The sequence below is a fragment of the Lolium rigidum genome, chromosome 7 (assembly GCF_022539505.1).
Source record: "Lolium rigidum isolate FL_2022 chromosome 7, APGP_CSIRO_Lrig_0.1, whole genome shotgun sequence".
NCBI classification, from domain to species: Eukaryota; Viridiplantae; Streptophyta; class Magnoliopsida; order Poales; family Poaceae; genus Lolium; species Lolium rigidum.
The window spans coordinates 44,357,739-44,374,924 of record NC_061514.1 but is presented as its reverse complement, the minus strand read 5'-3'; the positions used below and the strand labels follow the sequence as shown (position 1 = coordinate 44,374,924).

The 17,186-nt window shown below is 49.2% G+C and overlaps 2 protein-coding genes and 1 pseudogene across 2 annotated transcripts; 2 read left to right on the top strand and 1 right to left on the bottom strand.

Annotated features, from left to right (window-relative positions):
- The first annotated feature begins 6,332 nt into the window (after positions 1-6,332).
- Positions 6,333-8,988, top strand: LOC124676686 (probable 20S rRNA accumulation protein 4). Its single transcript, XM_047212730.1, has 7 exons — positions 6,333-6,526; positions 6,675-6,758; positions 6,973-7,064; positions 7,163-7,479; positions 7,566-7,794; positions 7,905-8,109; positions 8,656-8,988. The coding sequence occupies exons 1-7, from the start codon at positions 6,431-6,433 to the stop codon at positions 8,755-8,757; spliced, it is 1,125 nt and encodes a 374-aa protein (XP_047068686.1). The 5' UTR covers positions 6,333-6,430; the 3' UTR covers positions 8,758-8,988.
- Positions 8,989-9,233: 245 nt separating this feature from the next.
- LOC124671250 (UDP-glycosyltransferase 73E1-like) lies at positions 9,234-10,638 on the bottom strand. The gene is made up of 2 exons (XM_047207645.1): positions 10,567-10,638; positions 9,234-9,710 (listed from the first exon to the last, which is right to left on the bottom strand). Exons 1-2 carry the CDS (start codon positions 10,636-10,638, stop codon positions 9,234-9,236), a joined length of 549 nt encoding a protein of 182 aa, XP_047063601.1.
- A 373-nt stretch (positions 10,639-11,011) lies between these two features.
- On the top strand, positions 11,012-14,496 carry LOC124671249 (annotated as a pseudogene).
- The last annotated feature ends 2,690 nt before the right edge of the window (positions 14,497-17,186 follow it).

Below are 17,186 nucleotides of genomic sequence, written 5' to 3'. Positions count from 1 at the left end.
TCCAGCATGATCTATTATAGTGGAAATCAAATCATAAATAGCATCATGCAAATTGGCGGACACAGATGATTTAGAAAACATGGTTGTCGAAAGAATTTCTAAAATCACCTCCGTCAATTTTTTTTGGCGAAAAAAATCCGTATTTATTGTAGAAGTTCACACAAGAAGTACAAAGTGCCCCAAGCATAATATAAATTACATCGAGGTCCTTAGACCACCTACCGACCACTACTACCGCTAGAGCAAGATGCAAACACATCGTTGTAGCTAGTCCCCTACGGGCCTGACATTGTCAATGACAGTTGAGAAGTTTGCGTGCACGTTCCCCAAAGGACAAGTTCCCCATAGCCAAAGTCGCCGAGTCGAACCATTGTATTGATCCGAATCTTTTGACACTAAACGTGTAGCAAGTATAGACTGAGCAATATCCACCACTATATACGAGCAACGCCATAGCCGCCGACTCTAACTTTAGTGATTGAACTGCAGCGCCAAGGGCAGGTCCGAGATCCCCACCCCTTCCCACCGTCGGAGTGGCAAGCGGAGGAGGCGGGGACCTATTGATTCCTGGTCAGAGAGGCGGACATTGAGCAGCTAGGGTGGAACCCTAGGCGGTCGCATGTTTCCTTTTAACATGGGCACTCCTCCCTCGGTCTCTTGTTGGTAAAAGACTGAGGGGAAGTTCATGTCTTGCGAAAGAAAACATGCGAGTACTTTGGCGTGGCAAGTGCGGTGAAAACCCGTCAAATACTTGCCAAAATGTTGGCATGGCCGCAATGGTAAACACGTGACGTGAGGTACGGTCGCCCCATAGAAGCGTGAGATCCGAATCCTATCGTGGCGCCATGCATGGAAGCTGACTCGGAAAAGGTGCAGCGTGACAAAGCGCGCCCAGCGATGCACATGATACACCCGTCACCAGGACAGCAGGATGGGACACGACCAGTACATGCGATCCCAGATTCAGTGCAGGCTACCAAAACGGGCCAACGGCGGTACCATTCGCGTGAGGGCATCTCCAGCGGCGCGGACGCGAACTGGTCGCCGAGACGACCGTTTCGTCTCGCCGCGACCGGAATGCATTTGAGCTCTGCCCAGCGTGGCGACGCAAAGTGATCGGCCGTCCAGCGGAGACGCAAACCCGGCCCAAATATGCGCCAGGCTTATGCGTCTCCGCGGACGCTCGGCGGTCGCGGAAAATGTCCGCGTTGGGTACATCCGGCCCTGACCGGCAGTGACTAGATAAGCAAAATATTTTTTCATTACTATTGATTGGCCAAAAGGACCATCTTTACGGAGATGGTTAGTCGAGGTTAACCTAAAACTACAACGGCCGTACCTACTGCCGGCCGCGCGGCCTACACCGGCCTCGGTTACTCGCAGTCGCGCGCGCCCTACTACCGGCCTCCGGATGGGCCGGCGCCGTCGTCGAAGCGGGAGCGCTTCTTGCACTCCGCGCGCGCGCACGGCGGCGAACGGACATCTCGCCCGCCACGAGGCCGTCACCGTCGCAAAGGCCACCTTCGTAGCCGCCGCCTCCGCCGTCGCCCGGCCTCCTCCTTCGCCGTCGCTCGGACCGCCGCCGCCGCCCGGCCTCCTCCTCCGCCGCCGCGTCCTCCTCCCGCCTCGGACCGCCGCCTGGATCGCCGCCACGTCGGCGACGGAGTGGGCCTCCGTCCCTAGCCGCCGCCACGCCTTCGTCCCCGGCGGCGATGGCGACCTCCGGCCTCCCGGTTCTCCTGCTCGACCCGTGCGGGAGAACGGCCCCTACGCTGGAGCGAGTCCAGGTCGGAGCACATTAACCCCCTAGCCATGGCCGTCGCATAGCTAGCGGCTTCCTCCTCCGCCACCAAAGCCAGGGACTCGAAGGACGCGAGCAGAACCCGCTGGTCACCGGCGCACTCGACGTGCCTGGGCACGGGGGGGTCGTCGTCCGCGATGTCGTGGATGACGGCGTCGGCCGGAGGGGCCTCGAGGGCCGCCCGCGCCTCCGCGAGCTCGGCCCTGGCGTCGGCGAGCTCGGCCATGGCGTTGGCGATCTCCGCCTCGGTCGCCGCGAGGCGCCCTTCCGCGCGCTCGCCGCCTCCGCCTCCGCCTCCGCCTCCGCCTCTCGCGACCTCCGGGTCCAGCCGCTGGGCCTCAACGCCGGCGGCAGCTACCTCGTCCTCCTCCTCCTCCGGTGGAGCCGGCGGCAAATGTCAACAACTTACTCCCAACTCATGTGGTCCGCCATGGATGGATGGTAGTGTGAGGTGTGCCCGTCGCACCCGGCGGTGTCCACCGTATATAGCCACGGCGGGGCGGAAACGGCGTTGCGCGCGGGCGCTTCCGCGCGCGCGAAACGCCGGCGAAACTTGCGAATGTATTGGGCGCGCGCGGGAACGATCGTCGCCGCGCGGGAACAGCGACCGCCGGCGGCAGCCTCGACGGACGTAAACGCCATTAGCGACCTTGACGCTGTCCCCGGATAAAATATGCGTCCGCACCGCTGGAGCTACCCCCGACGCAAACGGTCGCCCTGGGCCACAACGCGTCCGCGGGCCAACGCAAACGGACATTTCGGACGTCCGAAATGCGTCGCGCCGCTGGAGATGCCCTGATCTCCCGATGAAGGCCGCCATGGACGTACAGTACTATGCTGCAAACATGATTCGCCGTCATCTCTCCCCACACGCGGGCTCCGTAGGTGCGCGTACGAGGCAATGCCAGGACACAGGCCAGCCATACGTCGCCGCGGCCGGCCGGTCACGGGCGCGCGTCCTACCTCTGTCCTCCCGGCCGTTCGCCACGCTGCACGCTGCCGTCCGCGCGTCCACAATATCTCATCATGTCTCGTACACCCGTAGTGAAACCAAAAAACCAGCTGATTACATCCAACTACGAGTAGAGTAGAAATCCGTACAAATTCCGAGTATAATCATATTAGTTTTGAAGTAATGTTTCTCGAAACCTATCGAACTGACATTTGATCTAGTTTTGTAGGTCTTCGGCGCGGTGATCTGAAAAGTGAAAACAATTCGTAATTTAAACGAATGGTTGCTGAGATATTTTATTTTAAATTAAATAATTTAAAATAAAAATTGAGACAACCCATGTCCTTCTCTTAGTTTCGAGCGGCCAACCGTATTCCGATCATCCAAAGTGACTGTTTTCGTCTGTTTCGAGCGGGCCGCGAACACAAAAATGCATTAATGGTTGTCCAACCTCGTTTGACTGTCTGGGTTTGGGGTTGTCCAACCTATATTTTCTTGCAATAATTTTTTATTGATAGAAATAAATTACAAAGTGTGAAAAAAGGAAAAAAATAACTAAAAATTAAACCCTATGGTAACTTCGACCGCCTCTGCCATTGATACCTACTCGTCGCTGTCCTTGATGAAAACGAACACTCGAGGCGGCCACGGCTATGCCTATAAGTGGTCACGGGCGGTCCACGACGCCGCCTGCCCAGCCCAATTAAATCCATTAAGTGAAGGCCCACAGTCAAGGGAGAAAAACTGATGGACAGTAGCGGCCTATCCACCACCGCCGCCACGCCGCTCCCTCTGCTCACAACCTCCAACTCCGACAAACGCCATGGAAGATCCACCCTCTCTGCTCACCACCTCCGCATCGAGGATCTTCCCTCCCTCCGTTAAATTGGCCGCCTCTCCCTCCCTCTGCCCCCTTCTCCGGCCACCACCAAGCTAACCCTGCCCCTCGAGCAGAGGAGTCCCGGCCAAATCCGTGGGGAGCAGCCGACCGCCGACCAAATCCGTGGGGAGCAGCCGACCGCCGGCCAGGTCCTTGAGGAGGAGATATCCGGCGAGATCCATGGGGAGATTCAGGGCGGTAAGGAGATCCTACGGAACAAGAACAGAGATCCATGGGGAGATTCGTACAGTGCAATTAATGTGTACTCCGTATTAGCGAAAGCTGAATGGGTGTACTGGCTGATTTGGCATTGAGGTGCTAGCCGCGTTGGCTTTTCCTCCTTTAGCGCTGGCGGGTTTAATCAGGCCGACGGACGCCCGCTAAGGATGAGCTATTTATACGGCCATGAAGTGACAGCCCGTTCAACTTCTACGGACAGAAAAGGGCACTTGGTGGGCCGCCGCTAGCCTGCCCACTTACAGGCTGAGCCACGGCCAGTACAAGGTGCCATGTGCGGGTGGAGTCATCGGTGCCGGAGGGGGCTTGCTAATGGTGCAGGAGCTACTGCTGTCGTGACTAGAGGCGGTGGCGCGATCGGGTGGTTGCACATAGGGGTCACCTGAGGGGTGACTGGCATGCCCTGTGCAAGCGCGAACTCGAGCAGCTAGACGGCGAGGCCATTCCATTCGTGCGAGCTCCTCCAGTTTTCTCTGTGTGATGGCTATCTCCATCGCCTCCTCTCGTTGAGGACAGGCGGCTGGACCTCCGGGTTGACAAGTGGCTCATCACCAGCTCATCATCGTCGCCTCCCTCATCATCAAAGGTGCCACGATCGAACTCGCGGGTGAAGAAGCCAACGTCGCTTTTGGAGATATGCCCTAGAGGCAATAGTAAAGTGGTTATTAGTATATCTTTGTGTTTATGATAGATGTCTACATCTCATGCTATAATTGCATTAACTGAAAACATTGATACATGTGTATTTCGTAAACAAACCAAGTCCCTAGTAAGCCTCTCGGTTAACTAGCTTGTTGATTAATTGATGATCAAGGTTTCCTGGTCATGACCATTGGATGTTGTTAATAACAAATCATATCACTAGGAGAATGATATGATGGACACACACCCATAGTAAGCATAGCAACAAGATCAATTCATTAAGTTTGTTTTGTTGTAGCTCTCAAATGCATAGTAACCTAATCGTTCGACCATGAGATCATGTTAATCACTAACTAACACGGGATGAATACTTTGATGACATCAAACACCGCTTCGTAACTGGGTGGTTATAAAAGTGGCATTAGGTACTCAAAAAGTGAGAGTTGAAGCTTATGGATCAAAACTGGGATTTCTCCATCCAAGTGATGGAGAGATATACTCTGGACGCTCTCGGTGAGATAACATCCAATCAGCTTACAAACCTGTGACTATGTCACAAGGGATGTCATATCATGGAATGAGTAAATAGTACTTATCAGCAACGAGATTGGACTAGGTATAGAGATACCGACGATCGAATCTCAGATAAGTAAAGTATCACGCGACAAAGGGAATTGGTAACGAATGCTTATAGTTCTTTCTATCACGAGGTCATTGTTGAATATGTAGGAGCCATTATGGATCAACGGGTCCCGTTGTTGATTATTGATCGAAGAGCTATCTCGGTCATGTCTACATCGTTCGTGAACCGTAGGGTGATACACGTAAGGCTCGAGTTGTTTAAATAGATATGGAATATGAGATGGAGACCAAATGTTGTTCAGAGTCTTGGATTGGATCCAGGACATCACGAGGAGGTTTAGAATAGTCTGGAGAATAAGATTCATGCAAGGTAAGTTACTTTTCAGGGTTCGAAAAAAGTTTCGGTGTTTGACCAAATGTTTGTAGAAAGTTTCAAAGGGTCACCGGTGGGCCCATGACCCGGGAGGGGCTACATGGGCCGAGGGAGTGCAGCCTGGCCTCTTGGTGTGGGAACCGACGAGCGCCCCCTTAAAAGGAAAAGCAAGCAGCTCGCCTTCAATTCCCTTCAATGTCTTGCTATTGAAGCCTAGCGCTGCCACCGCATGCACTGCCGAGCAGAAGGCAAGGCATGCCATTAACGCGACGTAGAAGACGCAACGACGTCGCCCACAAGTACTCGCGCACAGCGTGTGCGTCGGGGCAGACCTATATTTTTCATGACGATGTAAACAGTCACTTTTAGTCTTTTTATGTCGTACACATTCTTTTTCCTTGCAACAATTGGCGGACAGTGATACCACATTACTGTTTTTTTCTTTTAGGGAAAGCTATCATGGCGGATTTTATTGATTTGGAAATAGAGTTACATCATCTGATAATACACCTTTAGTATAATCAGGTTGATACCACATTACTCTAATTTTATGGCACCACAATAACCTAGAGAGTCCTCCACCTTTTGGAAAGTCGGCCATTTTTTACGATTTCCAAACGGTGAACGTTTAAACAATAACAAATTGTAGGAAGAAATGGGCTTAGCCGGGCCATATTCCGAGCTGCACTTATGAGCTCTTTGCCAACAAACAGGCTTGCCGCACAATCAGCTGTAATTCTATTTTATGGGCCTGTGGGCTTTCATTTGGTCGCCTCTCGTCCCAGCTGCGGTCAAGTCCAGACCCTGTTTCGCAGACGAACACGCCGTAGCCGCCAGCCCTCCTCTCTTCCAGCCGCCGCCCGCCGGAGAGTATCGCGGTCCTCGCCTCCCCCGGCCGTCTGCCAGTTCTGCGAAGCTCGTGCCTTCGGAGAGATATTAGGGAAGGCGGCCAGCGCGGCTGCGATGGGGGAGGAGGTGCACCTGGGCCTGCCGGGGCCCTGGGCGGAAGACTACCGGGAGAAGGCCGACCACTACACCACCAAGATCGGCGGAGTACCCGTACGCCACTGCTAATTTGTTGCTTTCCTCTCTATCTTTCCTTGATTTTCGTTTTCCGCTTAAGAGTCGCTCCTAGAGATGAAGGCTACGCGCTCCAAGTTGGAAACAAAGCTTGTTATTGAGTAGTAGTTTGTTGATTTTTCTGCAGGATTGGCCGAAAGAGGATCTGGGCATTGAGCCTGAGTTGCTCCAATGCGGGCTATGTGGAACCAGGCTCTGCCTTGTTGCGCAGGCGAGTTTTTACCAAATTTTAATAGCTGAAGCATGTCTTGCTAGATATATTCATACAAGGGAATGGAGTACTACGAGTTTCTGATATTTGGACATACTAGGTCACAGCGCCCTAAGTTCTTGTAGCATAGCTTGTTTCTATGATGGTAACCAACAACTCTATCTCAGAGCTAGTAGTTTTGCTGTATTTTCTTATATGGGTGTAGTAATTTCAGGTTTATGCTCCTCTGGCAAAGCTTAACATCGAGGAGAGGACACTGTATGTGCTTGTTTGCCCCACACCAAAGTGCAGCCCTAATCCGCAAAGGCAAGTATGTGTCCGTGGTGTCAGTACAATTACAAGTCATCCAGATTGTCCGTTTGGATTGAGGTTAGTTTGTCTGACAATGTCTTTACTTCTTAAAGTTGGAAGGTCCTACGAGTTCAGAAGTGTCTTAGTGGTATGCAAACAAACGGTAAGGAGGATGAATTACTCCAAAGGAAAGAAAGGGTTTGCTCAAATGAGCCTGCCCCTTCAAGTTCTGTTGGAGAACACAAGGAAGAAAGCAATAGTCTCAATAGAAATGATGATGACTTTGATTTAGATGCCTTGGCTGAAGCACTTGAGCAGGCTGCAACGTTGGCATCTAGCACAAAGAAGAAAAATAAATCAAAGCGTGCTAATAATGTGCCGACAAAATGTGCTGTAGTGAAGGAGAAAGTAAATGACCTGACTATACCAGGTGAGGACAATTTCTGAAGAACACATTAGTCCATTACTCTAAGCGTAAAGTCTGAGTGTTTTGTCTCATGATTTTGTTTTATGCAGTTCTTCCTTGTTTCTACATCTATTATGACAAGGAACAATCGAGGGGCAAAAGCAATGTGTGTTCAAGTAGCAATGAAACAGTTTTGACAGAAGAGATCATGGACATGCGAAATGATGAAGAAGAAAAATGGGAAGGTGAAAAATATGAATATGATAGCGCTCCTGGTGCTGACAGAACTTTCTTAAAATTCAAGAAACGGTTGGATGCATATCCTCAACAATGCTTTAGGTAGAACTCATTGCATCCTTATATAAGTATCTTTTGAGTCATGCTACTTTCTACGTGTACATCTTTATTTTCAAAACCTGAATCGAGTTTTGGTGTGTACTATTCTGTAGGTATTCCTTTGCTGGCAAGCCGTTGTTAGCTGCGACTAACTCACGAGATGTTGGCACGTGTAAACTTTGTGGTTCACCACGCCAATATGAACTCCAACTGATGTCCCCATTATCATATTTTCTCCACCAAGCTGGCGATGGTTCCTCAAATTGTGCACCTAATGCCTGGAGTTGGCTGAGTCTTGTTGTCTACAGTTGCTCTAAGGTATGATCTTTAATCTGTTTTATTGAAAATGATAGAGTTTAACGATATGTTAAGGCTACTACTGTAATACCTCGGAACCAGCCATATTGCTTCATAATTTGGTGAATATGCACAGTGAAAATCTGCTTTTGGACAACAATAACTTGGAACGTTTATAAGGTTAAAATACTATACCATCAATACATTACTTCAGATTTGTACTGCGAAATATTCATCTATCCTGATTGATGTTCCTTTTGCATTTCTAGAATGACCAGGTAAGAATAAATAGATGTCATGTAAATGACTTCTTGGAAATAGTGAAGTCTAAATTTAGAGTCTGGATGGTCTCAATGTTCGAATAACGACTTTGTTAGATTTGAGTTTGTTATTTACCCCATAATCAATAATAGACACAAGAAACTCCAGATATGTATTGAGAAGTTGTGTATTAGTATTTTTTACCATTTATATCTTCTAAGTCGGTTTATTTTGTCAATTTGTTTATAAGCAGCTTGTTTTCTCGGTGAGTATATCATATACCTAACATTAATCTACCTTGCACAGAGTTGCTGTCCTTCATCTTGCGGTGGAAAACCGGGCAATTGCTGCTGGGGAGTAGTGGAGGAGGAGATAGTGATGCAGGAGGATGAAGCATGTAATGCGTAACTTGTTTAGTAACTAGTCTGAAGTCTGAACCATGTCTAAAAATTGTTTCACCATTATCCTGATGTCAAGCTATCTGTAATGTTTTTTCTTTGCCTTCTTGTAGTCAGTCGATTCGACGGGTCAATTTTGTAGAAGTTCACCGAGGTATAGAAAGTTGATTGCCTCAATTTATAAATTGAAAGGTGGAAAACATAATTGCACTGTAATTTAAACTCTCCATTCGTTTGTTTTTTTTATCCGTCTCCTCGGTAACTTCAGGGGTTAATGTTCCAACAACATGTAAGCTGGAGGTATGAACACGAATCACGGAATACGAAAGCAGAAGCACTACTGGTACATCCAGGAGGCCCTGAAGGCTGCACGGATTAACGTTGTCCTCTTGCTTCAATCAGATCATCGAAATACTAGTGGTACATCCAGAAGGCATGAAAGCTTTTGTTTTATTTTATTCATGGGTGCAGGGGCGAAGGAAAACTCTAACGGTGTCCTCCTCCTGATCTTGCTTCCATCAGATCGTGGAGCAGACGATGCAGATCGCTGTAGGAGGAGCCTCCTTCCGCGACGGCTGCCTGAGCTTTCACGGCGAGGGCCATTGCCCTGGTCCTCGCGACGTCCACTGGTCCTCCGGGTTGCATGAATGCCGTCAGTGCCCGAGCCACCGCCTCGGCAGGGATCACCTCGTGCTCTTCGTCCCTCGTGCTCCGTACGTCGGCGCCGTCGGGCCAGAGCCGCTCCCCGATCCCAAGCACCTCCGTGAGCAGCCTCTCGTTGAGGAACTGCTCGAACACCATCGGCCATGTGAGCACCGGCACGCCTGCCGCCACGGTCTCAATGACAGAGTTCCACCCGCAGTGCGTCACGAAAGCCCCCACGGCCGGGTGTGCCAGGATGGCCGTCTGCGGAGCCCATGCCGTGAGCAGCTTCCCTCTGTCCCCGACACGCTCCACCCACCCCTCCGGCGGACTCCAGTTTCTCAAAAAAAAAAATGTTTTGGGTTTTGGTTTTGGTTGGTTGTGTCATGCAGGCGACCGTAGGCTGATAGGGAGGCGGCGAGGATATTTTTTGGTCGTGTCGTGCCGGCGGCGGCCGAAGACTACACTAGGGCGGCAACATAGATGTTGTCCTAGGTTTTAGGGTTTTGGGTCGTGGGCGGCCTCCGAAGTTGGGAGCTTGGGCAGCGGCAAGGTTTTTGTCTTGGTGTGTGGTGGCGACAGGGCAAGGCGCTGCGCCATTGAAGGTTTTGAGGCGGCCACGACCAGGAAGTCTAGCGGGAGCAGCGACGGTCTTGAGATCGATCGGCGGCTAGGGTTGGAAGAGAGCTGGCTACGATATCATGTAAAATGACGTTAGCCAGTTCAACTAAAAGATCGATCGGATGAAGAGACTAGACAGGGGCGTACGCAGGAGGGTGTTTGGGTGGACCGGGGCGTAGTGGCCCACCCTAAACTTTTTTAAAAACATTTTTAGTTAGTCATTTATGCAAATTTTTATCAGATAGAAGCAGTGCAAAAAAATTAGTAACGTGTGTCCATCTACGGTAATTTTGTGCGTCACTCAGACTAGGTAATTATTATATTCACACGCATGAGCAGGCCTGATCACGGTCTATGAGCCGCTAACCATTATTCTCATCTTCAAAGTCCAAAATGTAGGTCCCTTGTGCAGCCAGGCATAGATGGGGTTACAAAAGATTTTAGACTGGGTTTAGATACGAAATCTGCATAGGTTTTCTCATCGTTACGTGTGATGCATTGGGGTCAGCTGCACGGCTGCACCCTATCCTTGTACGGGAGCTCCGCCCCTGCGTACTGTGAAGATAGGGTGTGTTCGGTTGCAGAATTTGCTGGAATGGAATGTCACGGTTCCATTCCTGGAGGCCATCCTCGCGTTCGGTTCTGGTATAGGATGGAATTGAGTGATTCCACGAAAGCGAATATTCGTCAGAGATGCGGAACGCACCCGTCCGCCCAAATTGGCCGAACGAGGTGGAACCGAGCGCAATGGAAAAAGAAAAAAAGAAATCACGGGGCGTGTCTCACCCTCCATCCCTATTCTCACCTTTCTCTCCACCCCGCACTTCCACCACGCACGTTCGCCGGCACCTCCAGCCCGCACGGTCGCCGCCACCTCCACCCGCGTCGGCGCCGGAACTCGCACCCACGCCGGCGGCGCCGCCACCAGTCGCACCCACGCCGGCGCCGCGACCGTCTCCCACGCACGCAGCGGCGGGATCGAGCGGGAGCAGGCGGGATCGATGAGCAGGCGCAGCGGGGACGGACGGGGCAGAGGCACCCACGCCGGCGGCGCCGCCACCACTCGCACCCACGCCGGCGCCGCGACCGTCTCCCACACACGCAGCGGTGGGATCGAGGGAGCAGGCGGGATTTCGGAGGTGAGCTGCTCGAATTTGTGCACAATATGTGCTGATCTATGATGCTGCTCTAGAGTTCGGTTGGGGCATGCCAAGTCAGAGCTGTAGTTCACGGGTAAATGCACGGTTCTTTTGAGAGTCACTTTCTGTCTTTCGGCACAAGGGAGTCCAGTTTTGAACAGCCCCTGGAGTCAATCTACAACGATAGCTTGAGTCCCTTATCTGCAACAAATGCTGCTCTTCTTCCTGTTTTTTTTTAACCTTCAGAACTTGATTTCACTCCACTCTCACTTTCATATCAGGAACGAGCAAGGAACATCATGATGAACTTGAACTTAGATATGAAATACATGAAATTTGTGAAAAGTTGCTATGAACTGTATGAAATTTCTTGGAAATATACATGCATCATCTTTATTAACAGTGTATAAATTGTTTGTATGCATGTATATTCTTTATTAGCACTGTATGAATTGTTTGTATGCATTGTAGATGGGCAAAAGCATGGATAAAAGGAAAAGGCTGATTAGGGGAGCTGCTGTTTTTGTTGTTTGGGCTGCGATTGTTGTAGCTGTTCGGGTCTTAAAAAGAAAGAGAAGACCACGTATTTCCTATGGGCCAATGCATGAAAGAGATCGGATGAGAATTGATTATCTCACTAGTAAAATATGGCACTCAGATGTGACTTGTATAAACATGTTGCGGTTTAACAGAGCTTCTTTCTTTAGGCTGTGTGAGATAATGAGAGAACGCAAGTTGCTAGAAAATAGTGTCCATTTATGTGTGGAACAGCAAGTGGCAATGTTCTTGCATACAATTGGACATAATCTTCGAAATAGAGTTGTTTCAACAAATTTTGGTAGATCGTTCAGCACAACTAGCATATATTTTAGGCAAGTCCTTCATGCCATTGGTGAGCTGCGTAATGAATATATCAGGCCACCTTCATCGGAGACCCCAGAAAAGATAGCAGGAAACCCTCGGTTTGACCCATATTTTAAGGTATATACCAAAACCATTACTTACCTACGTAGAATTGTATTCACCCATAGTATTGACATTTCTTCCACTATATAGGATTGTATTGGAGCTATTGATGGTACACATGTGCGAGCATCTGTTGTTAAAGATGTGGAAGATTCATTTCGTGGTAGGAAGCCTTTTCCTACTCAAAATGTGATGGCAGCGGTAGATTTTGACCTCCGGTTCACATATGTGTTAGCTGGGTGGGAGGGGACAGCCCATGATGCAAACGTTTTAGCTGATGCATTAGGGCGTGAGAGATGCCTGCAAGTACCAGAAGGTAACAAATTGACTTACATATGATTGTCCCTATATTGTCCAAAAATTGTCACCAACTTGTGTCTTTTTTATAGGAAAATATTACCTAGTTGATGTCGGATATGGAGCCAAGCCTGGCTTCATCCCACCGTTCCGTAATGTGAGATACCATTTGAACGAGTGGGGCAACAATCCCGTCCAAAATGCGGAAGAACTTTTCAACCTTAGGCACTCATCTCTACGTATAGCGGTAGAGCGAGCTTTTGGATCCCTCAAGAGAAGATTCAAGATTTTAGATGATGCCAAACCGTTCTTTCCCTTTCTGGTACAAGTTGACATTGTTGTAGCTTGTTGTGTTCTTCACAATTATGCACTATCCCAAGGAATTGATGAATTCATCTTACCGGAGGTAACTTGGACCGCCCAACCAATCCGGTCACAAACTCAGCAAGCAAGAGACCATAGAGCCACAGTTGACCGTAGGCAACAAATTGCTACCCAAATGTGGGCAGATAGGCAGATCATGTATGGTCATTGAGTGCGTCAAAACCATGTATTTGAAGTGTTATTTATGTATGCATTCGTTGTATTGAAACCATGGTCCATTTTATGTATTGAAACCATGTATTTGTGAAGTTCTACATCATATTTATGCTCCTATTTCATTGCTGGACAGTATGGTCCATTTTGTATATTGAAACCATGTATTTGTGAAGTTCTACATCATATTTATGCTCGTATTTCATTGCTGGACAGTATGGTCCATTTTGTATATTGAAACCATGTATTTGTGAAGTTTTACATCATATTTATGCTCCTATTTCATTGCTGGACAGTATGGTCCATTTTGTATATTGAAACCATGAACTTGTGAAGTTTTACATCATATTTATGCTCCTATTTCATTGCTGGACAGTATGGTCCATTTTGTATATTGAAACTATGAATTTGTGAAGTTTTACATCATATTTATGCTCCTATTTCATTGCTGGACAGTATGGTTCATTTTGTATATTGAAACTATGTATTTGTGAAGTTTTACATCATATTTATGCTCATATTTTATTGCTGGACAGAAATGGACAATTTTGAAAGCACCGATGCAAGTGGGAGCAACACGTAGGGTGCAACTGTGAGCATCACGCAGGGTACAAGTGCGAGCAACGCGCAGACTGCAACTGGAAGCAAGGCCAAGTCGCTGGTATGCTGGACCAATTCTATGTCCACCATGATGCTTGGCTTTTTGGCTGACCTTGTGGCTAGTGGTAAAAAAACATCAAGTGGTTTCAAGCAGTGTCACCACAACCAATGTGCTCAGGTTCTGAATGAACATTTCAAGCTATCATTGAATCATGACCATATTAGCAACCACCTCAAGAAGTGGAGGAAGATTTGGGGCAGGCTGATCCAGTTGAAAAATCTGAGTGGAGCTCTATGGGATGAGGATACTTGCACTATTCGACTTAGCGAGGAACACTACGTAGGGCATTGCGTCGTAAGTTTTATCTATTACATGCTATTTACTACCATGAAGTTATGTGTACTATATGCTTCTCACTTGTGCATTTTTTGTAGAACAACAAACCTGATATCCCATTCTTGAATACCCCAATTGAGCACTACCGTGCAATGGAAACAATCTTTGGGTCCACTACAGCAACAGGGAAGTATGCCAAGTCTGGGAATGACCCCTTGTCTATCGATCTTGAAGATGAAGGCCAACAGAGTGAGCTGAACACATCGCCAAACATGGGCGAGTCGGCTGGCAAAGCACCACCGAAGAAGAAGGCCAAGCTTGTGCATAAGGAAGATGATCCATTAGCACCACTCTCCAAGATCGGTTCAAGATGATGGCTGAAGCTCTTATCAAGTCGGGTGGAGATGGTGATGATGTACCTAATGGCTTGTGGGATGCGTTGGATGAACTGAAAGGATTTGATGATGAGCACATGGCTCATTATTATGCTCATCTTGTTGAGAGGCCCAAGATTGCAAAAGCATTCATGACTCTTAGCAAGCAAAACAAGTTGGTCTGGGTGGGTAGGTTCATGGAGAAGGAATTTGGAATGGTCTATAATCTGAATTGAAGTGATGGTATGAACTTCAATTACCTTTAGGCTATGTTTGGTACCTATTATGATATATGGACTGTAATGATGTAATGCCCGTAGGCAACTATGCTTTTGGATAACTACTACGCCATGAACTAGACATGGTTGAAATCTGTGGCATGAACTAGTATGTCATTCTTTTGGATGAATGTTGGACTATTTGGACTACTTTGCAATGAAGTTGGACTAGTTGGATGACTATATGTTATTTGATTTGAAATCTGCGTTGTGTTGTTCGAATATACTTATTTTCATTGTGAATATATATTTGTTGTTGTTTATTATTGAAAATATAGGCGAGGTGCTGTCAAAATTGCGATTAATATTGTGATACTAAAAATCGCACACAGCAGTGGTAAGCTCACCATTCCTGTTAAAAAGGTGACCACATGCCACTTGTAGCCATTCCATTCTCACCCCATTCCAAAACCGAACACATGGATGGAATGGTTCCATGACAAATTTTTATCGAAACCGAACGCAAGGATGGAATGGTTCCATGACACTAGAATGGAATGGTTCCATTCCATTCTATCCCATTCTACAACCGAACACATCCATAATGTATGGAATGGGACTGATCATCCCACCATGTTTTGCCCACTCGAAGTATCTCCAAACTTGAACCGGTATGTGAGCGTGAGCGGAAGAGGCGACCAGGAGAGGCGGTGGCCAGAACTCATCTAAGGTTTCGTTCTACTCCTCAGCAATGTCATTGGTATACTCCGTTTCCGGTGTCCTTGAAATCTTGAAGGTGTGGTGGACCACTGCCCCTCGTTGATGGGAGTTTTCCGTTCCTTTTTAGGTCGTTTTTAGTGTCTTTTTTGGATGATGCTACATCCTGTAATAAGGTACACCTCATCTTATTCTCGTCCGATCGGTTTTCGTATTCAATGGTGTGGTTTTATGTTGGTCTCTTCCGATCTACGGTTTTTATCATTGACGATGGTTGCTGCTATGGTGCGCTGGTTTTTGAAAACTTAGCACAACGATTTCCCATCTGCCTACTACAACAAACTGTACTACGACAAAATTTGCCCAACTCCTGTGATGGAGGGGCGAATACACGGGGGCGCGGCTATGGCTCATGATAGTGTTTGTAGTCTTCGCTAATTGGTCCAAGTACCTATTTATATTAATATATCGGTGAAACTTCCTAAAAAAGAATCTATACATAATGCAGTAGCATGTACTACTCCGTAGATTAATTAATTTGGACGCGAGAAGAGGCATGGAGTTTTGTCGGAATTGGCTACTGACAGTTGGACGCCAGGTTCGTTTTGGGGGAGTTTGACCTGAAGAAAACAATGCTCACTCGCTGGAACTCTAGAAGGGTGTTCACGTATCGCAAGCTTCCGAGTCCAAGACGGCACGTCGAGGGCGGAATGGAATGTGGCGCCTCGAGGTTGGACGGGGCCGATCGAGCGCCAGATCTCCTTCCACGCGCTCGCCGCGCCGCGCCGCGTGCACGGGTAGACGACGCGTTTCGCTCGGCGTAGAGCTCAGCTAGCCGACCCGTCGAGCCGCGGCTCGGCTCGGCTCAGGCCGAACGGAACGGAACGGTCGCTAGCTTTGCCTTCCCCTTTGTTTTCTGCAAATCGTTTGACTTTGCAGGCTGCGACCCCGGGCTGGGAGCCTTGTGCCCTGTGCGGCTACTCGATAGTGGAAGCGGTGGATGGATGGAGCACTACTGCAGCGATAGAATGATGGAGCATGGCTGCGTGCATGCAGTCTGCACCTGGACGGAAGTTTCCTTCTAGGACATGCGCGCGTCGGTTGCTCGATCTCGAGAGGGACGTGCGCGCCGCCGGGTGCGCGCGCGTCCACCGTCGCTGTCCGCCGGGAAACGCCACCACCCGCCCGCCGGCGACAGACACGGACCCGTCCGACGTGTCGACGCGCCTCTCGTCGCGCGCCATTGACTTGACACTGCTACGTACTAAACAATTGCAGATTTCTTCTTTGGGGAGAAGGTTTTAGGTCGACCAATAAAAAGATCGGTTTGCCAATTCTCGATCGACCGTACAATTAAGCTAGAGCTGAATCCAGATTTTTTTTTTTTAAAGCTAGAGCTCAATCCAAGAGATATTTCGCAGCAAAGCAACCGTATCCGTCCGTGCGAATAAAAATGGGTCTGCACCCCTAGCCGAGTGCGGTGACGCAAAATGATCGGCATGTTCGATGGGACGCAAACATGGTCCATGTTTAGGGTTGAAATGTGTCGGTGCGGAAGGAGCGCGTGATCACTCGCCTCTGCTTCGGGCCCGCCTACGTGACCGCGTCTGCTTCGTCTTCTGCGCGCGCGACAGCACTACAGACGGCGTCGCTTCCGTATCATGCCAAGTGAGTTAATGGTCGTGCAGCGATTCATACTCCCGAGGCCTAGCAATAGGTGCTCGACTTAATGGCGTCACCAGCCCCCCCGGCTGCCTTAACATATAAAATGGGGTGCTAGGGGCATCCATTCCATCACACAACCCTGGCTACCTCCCTAATCCCCAACACTAGCGCCACCATCCACCTTCTCTCCATCCAACTTCTCCCTACGCGCTCCATGGCAGGTCCAAGGGGCCGAGGCCTCGAACGCGAGCACCGTGGTCGGGGCAGGGGCAGGGGCGGCCGTGCTGGATCTGCATGCTCTACCTCCCCCGCAGAGTGGCAGTGCC

Excerpts from the sequence above, each read along its gene's own strand:
- LOC124676686 (XM_047212730.1), top strand. The coding sequence starts at position 6,431 with ATGGGGGAGGAGGTGCACCTGGGCCTGCCGGGGCCCTGGGCGGAAGAC. Across the intron at positions 6,527-6,674 it reads CCAAGATCGGCGGAGTACCC|GATTGGCCGAAAGAGGATCT; the intron begins GTACGCCACTGC and ends ATTTTTCTGCAG. Across the intron at positions 6,759-6,972 it reads GGCTCTGCCTTGTTGCGCAG|GTTTATGCTCCTCTGGCAAA; the intron begins GCGAGTTTTTAC and ends TAGTAATTTCAG.
- LOC124671250 (XM_047207645.1), bottom strand. The coding sequence starts at position 10,638 with ATGGCCTCCAGGAATGGAACCGTGACATTCCATTCCAGCAAATTCTGC. Across the intron at positions 9,711-10,566 it reads GAACACACCCTATCTTCACA|GGGTGGGTGGAGCGTGTCGG; the intron begins GTACGCAGGGGC and ends AGTCCGCCGGAG.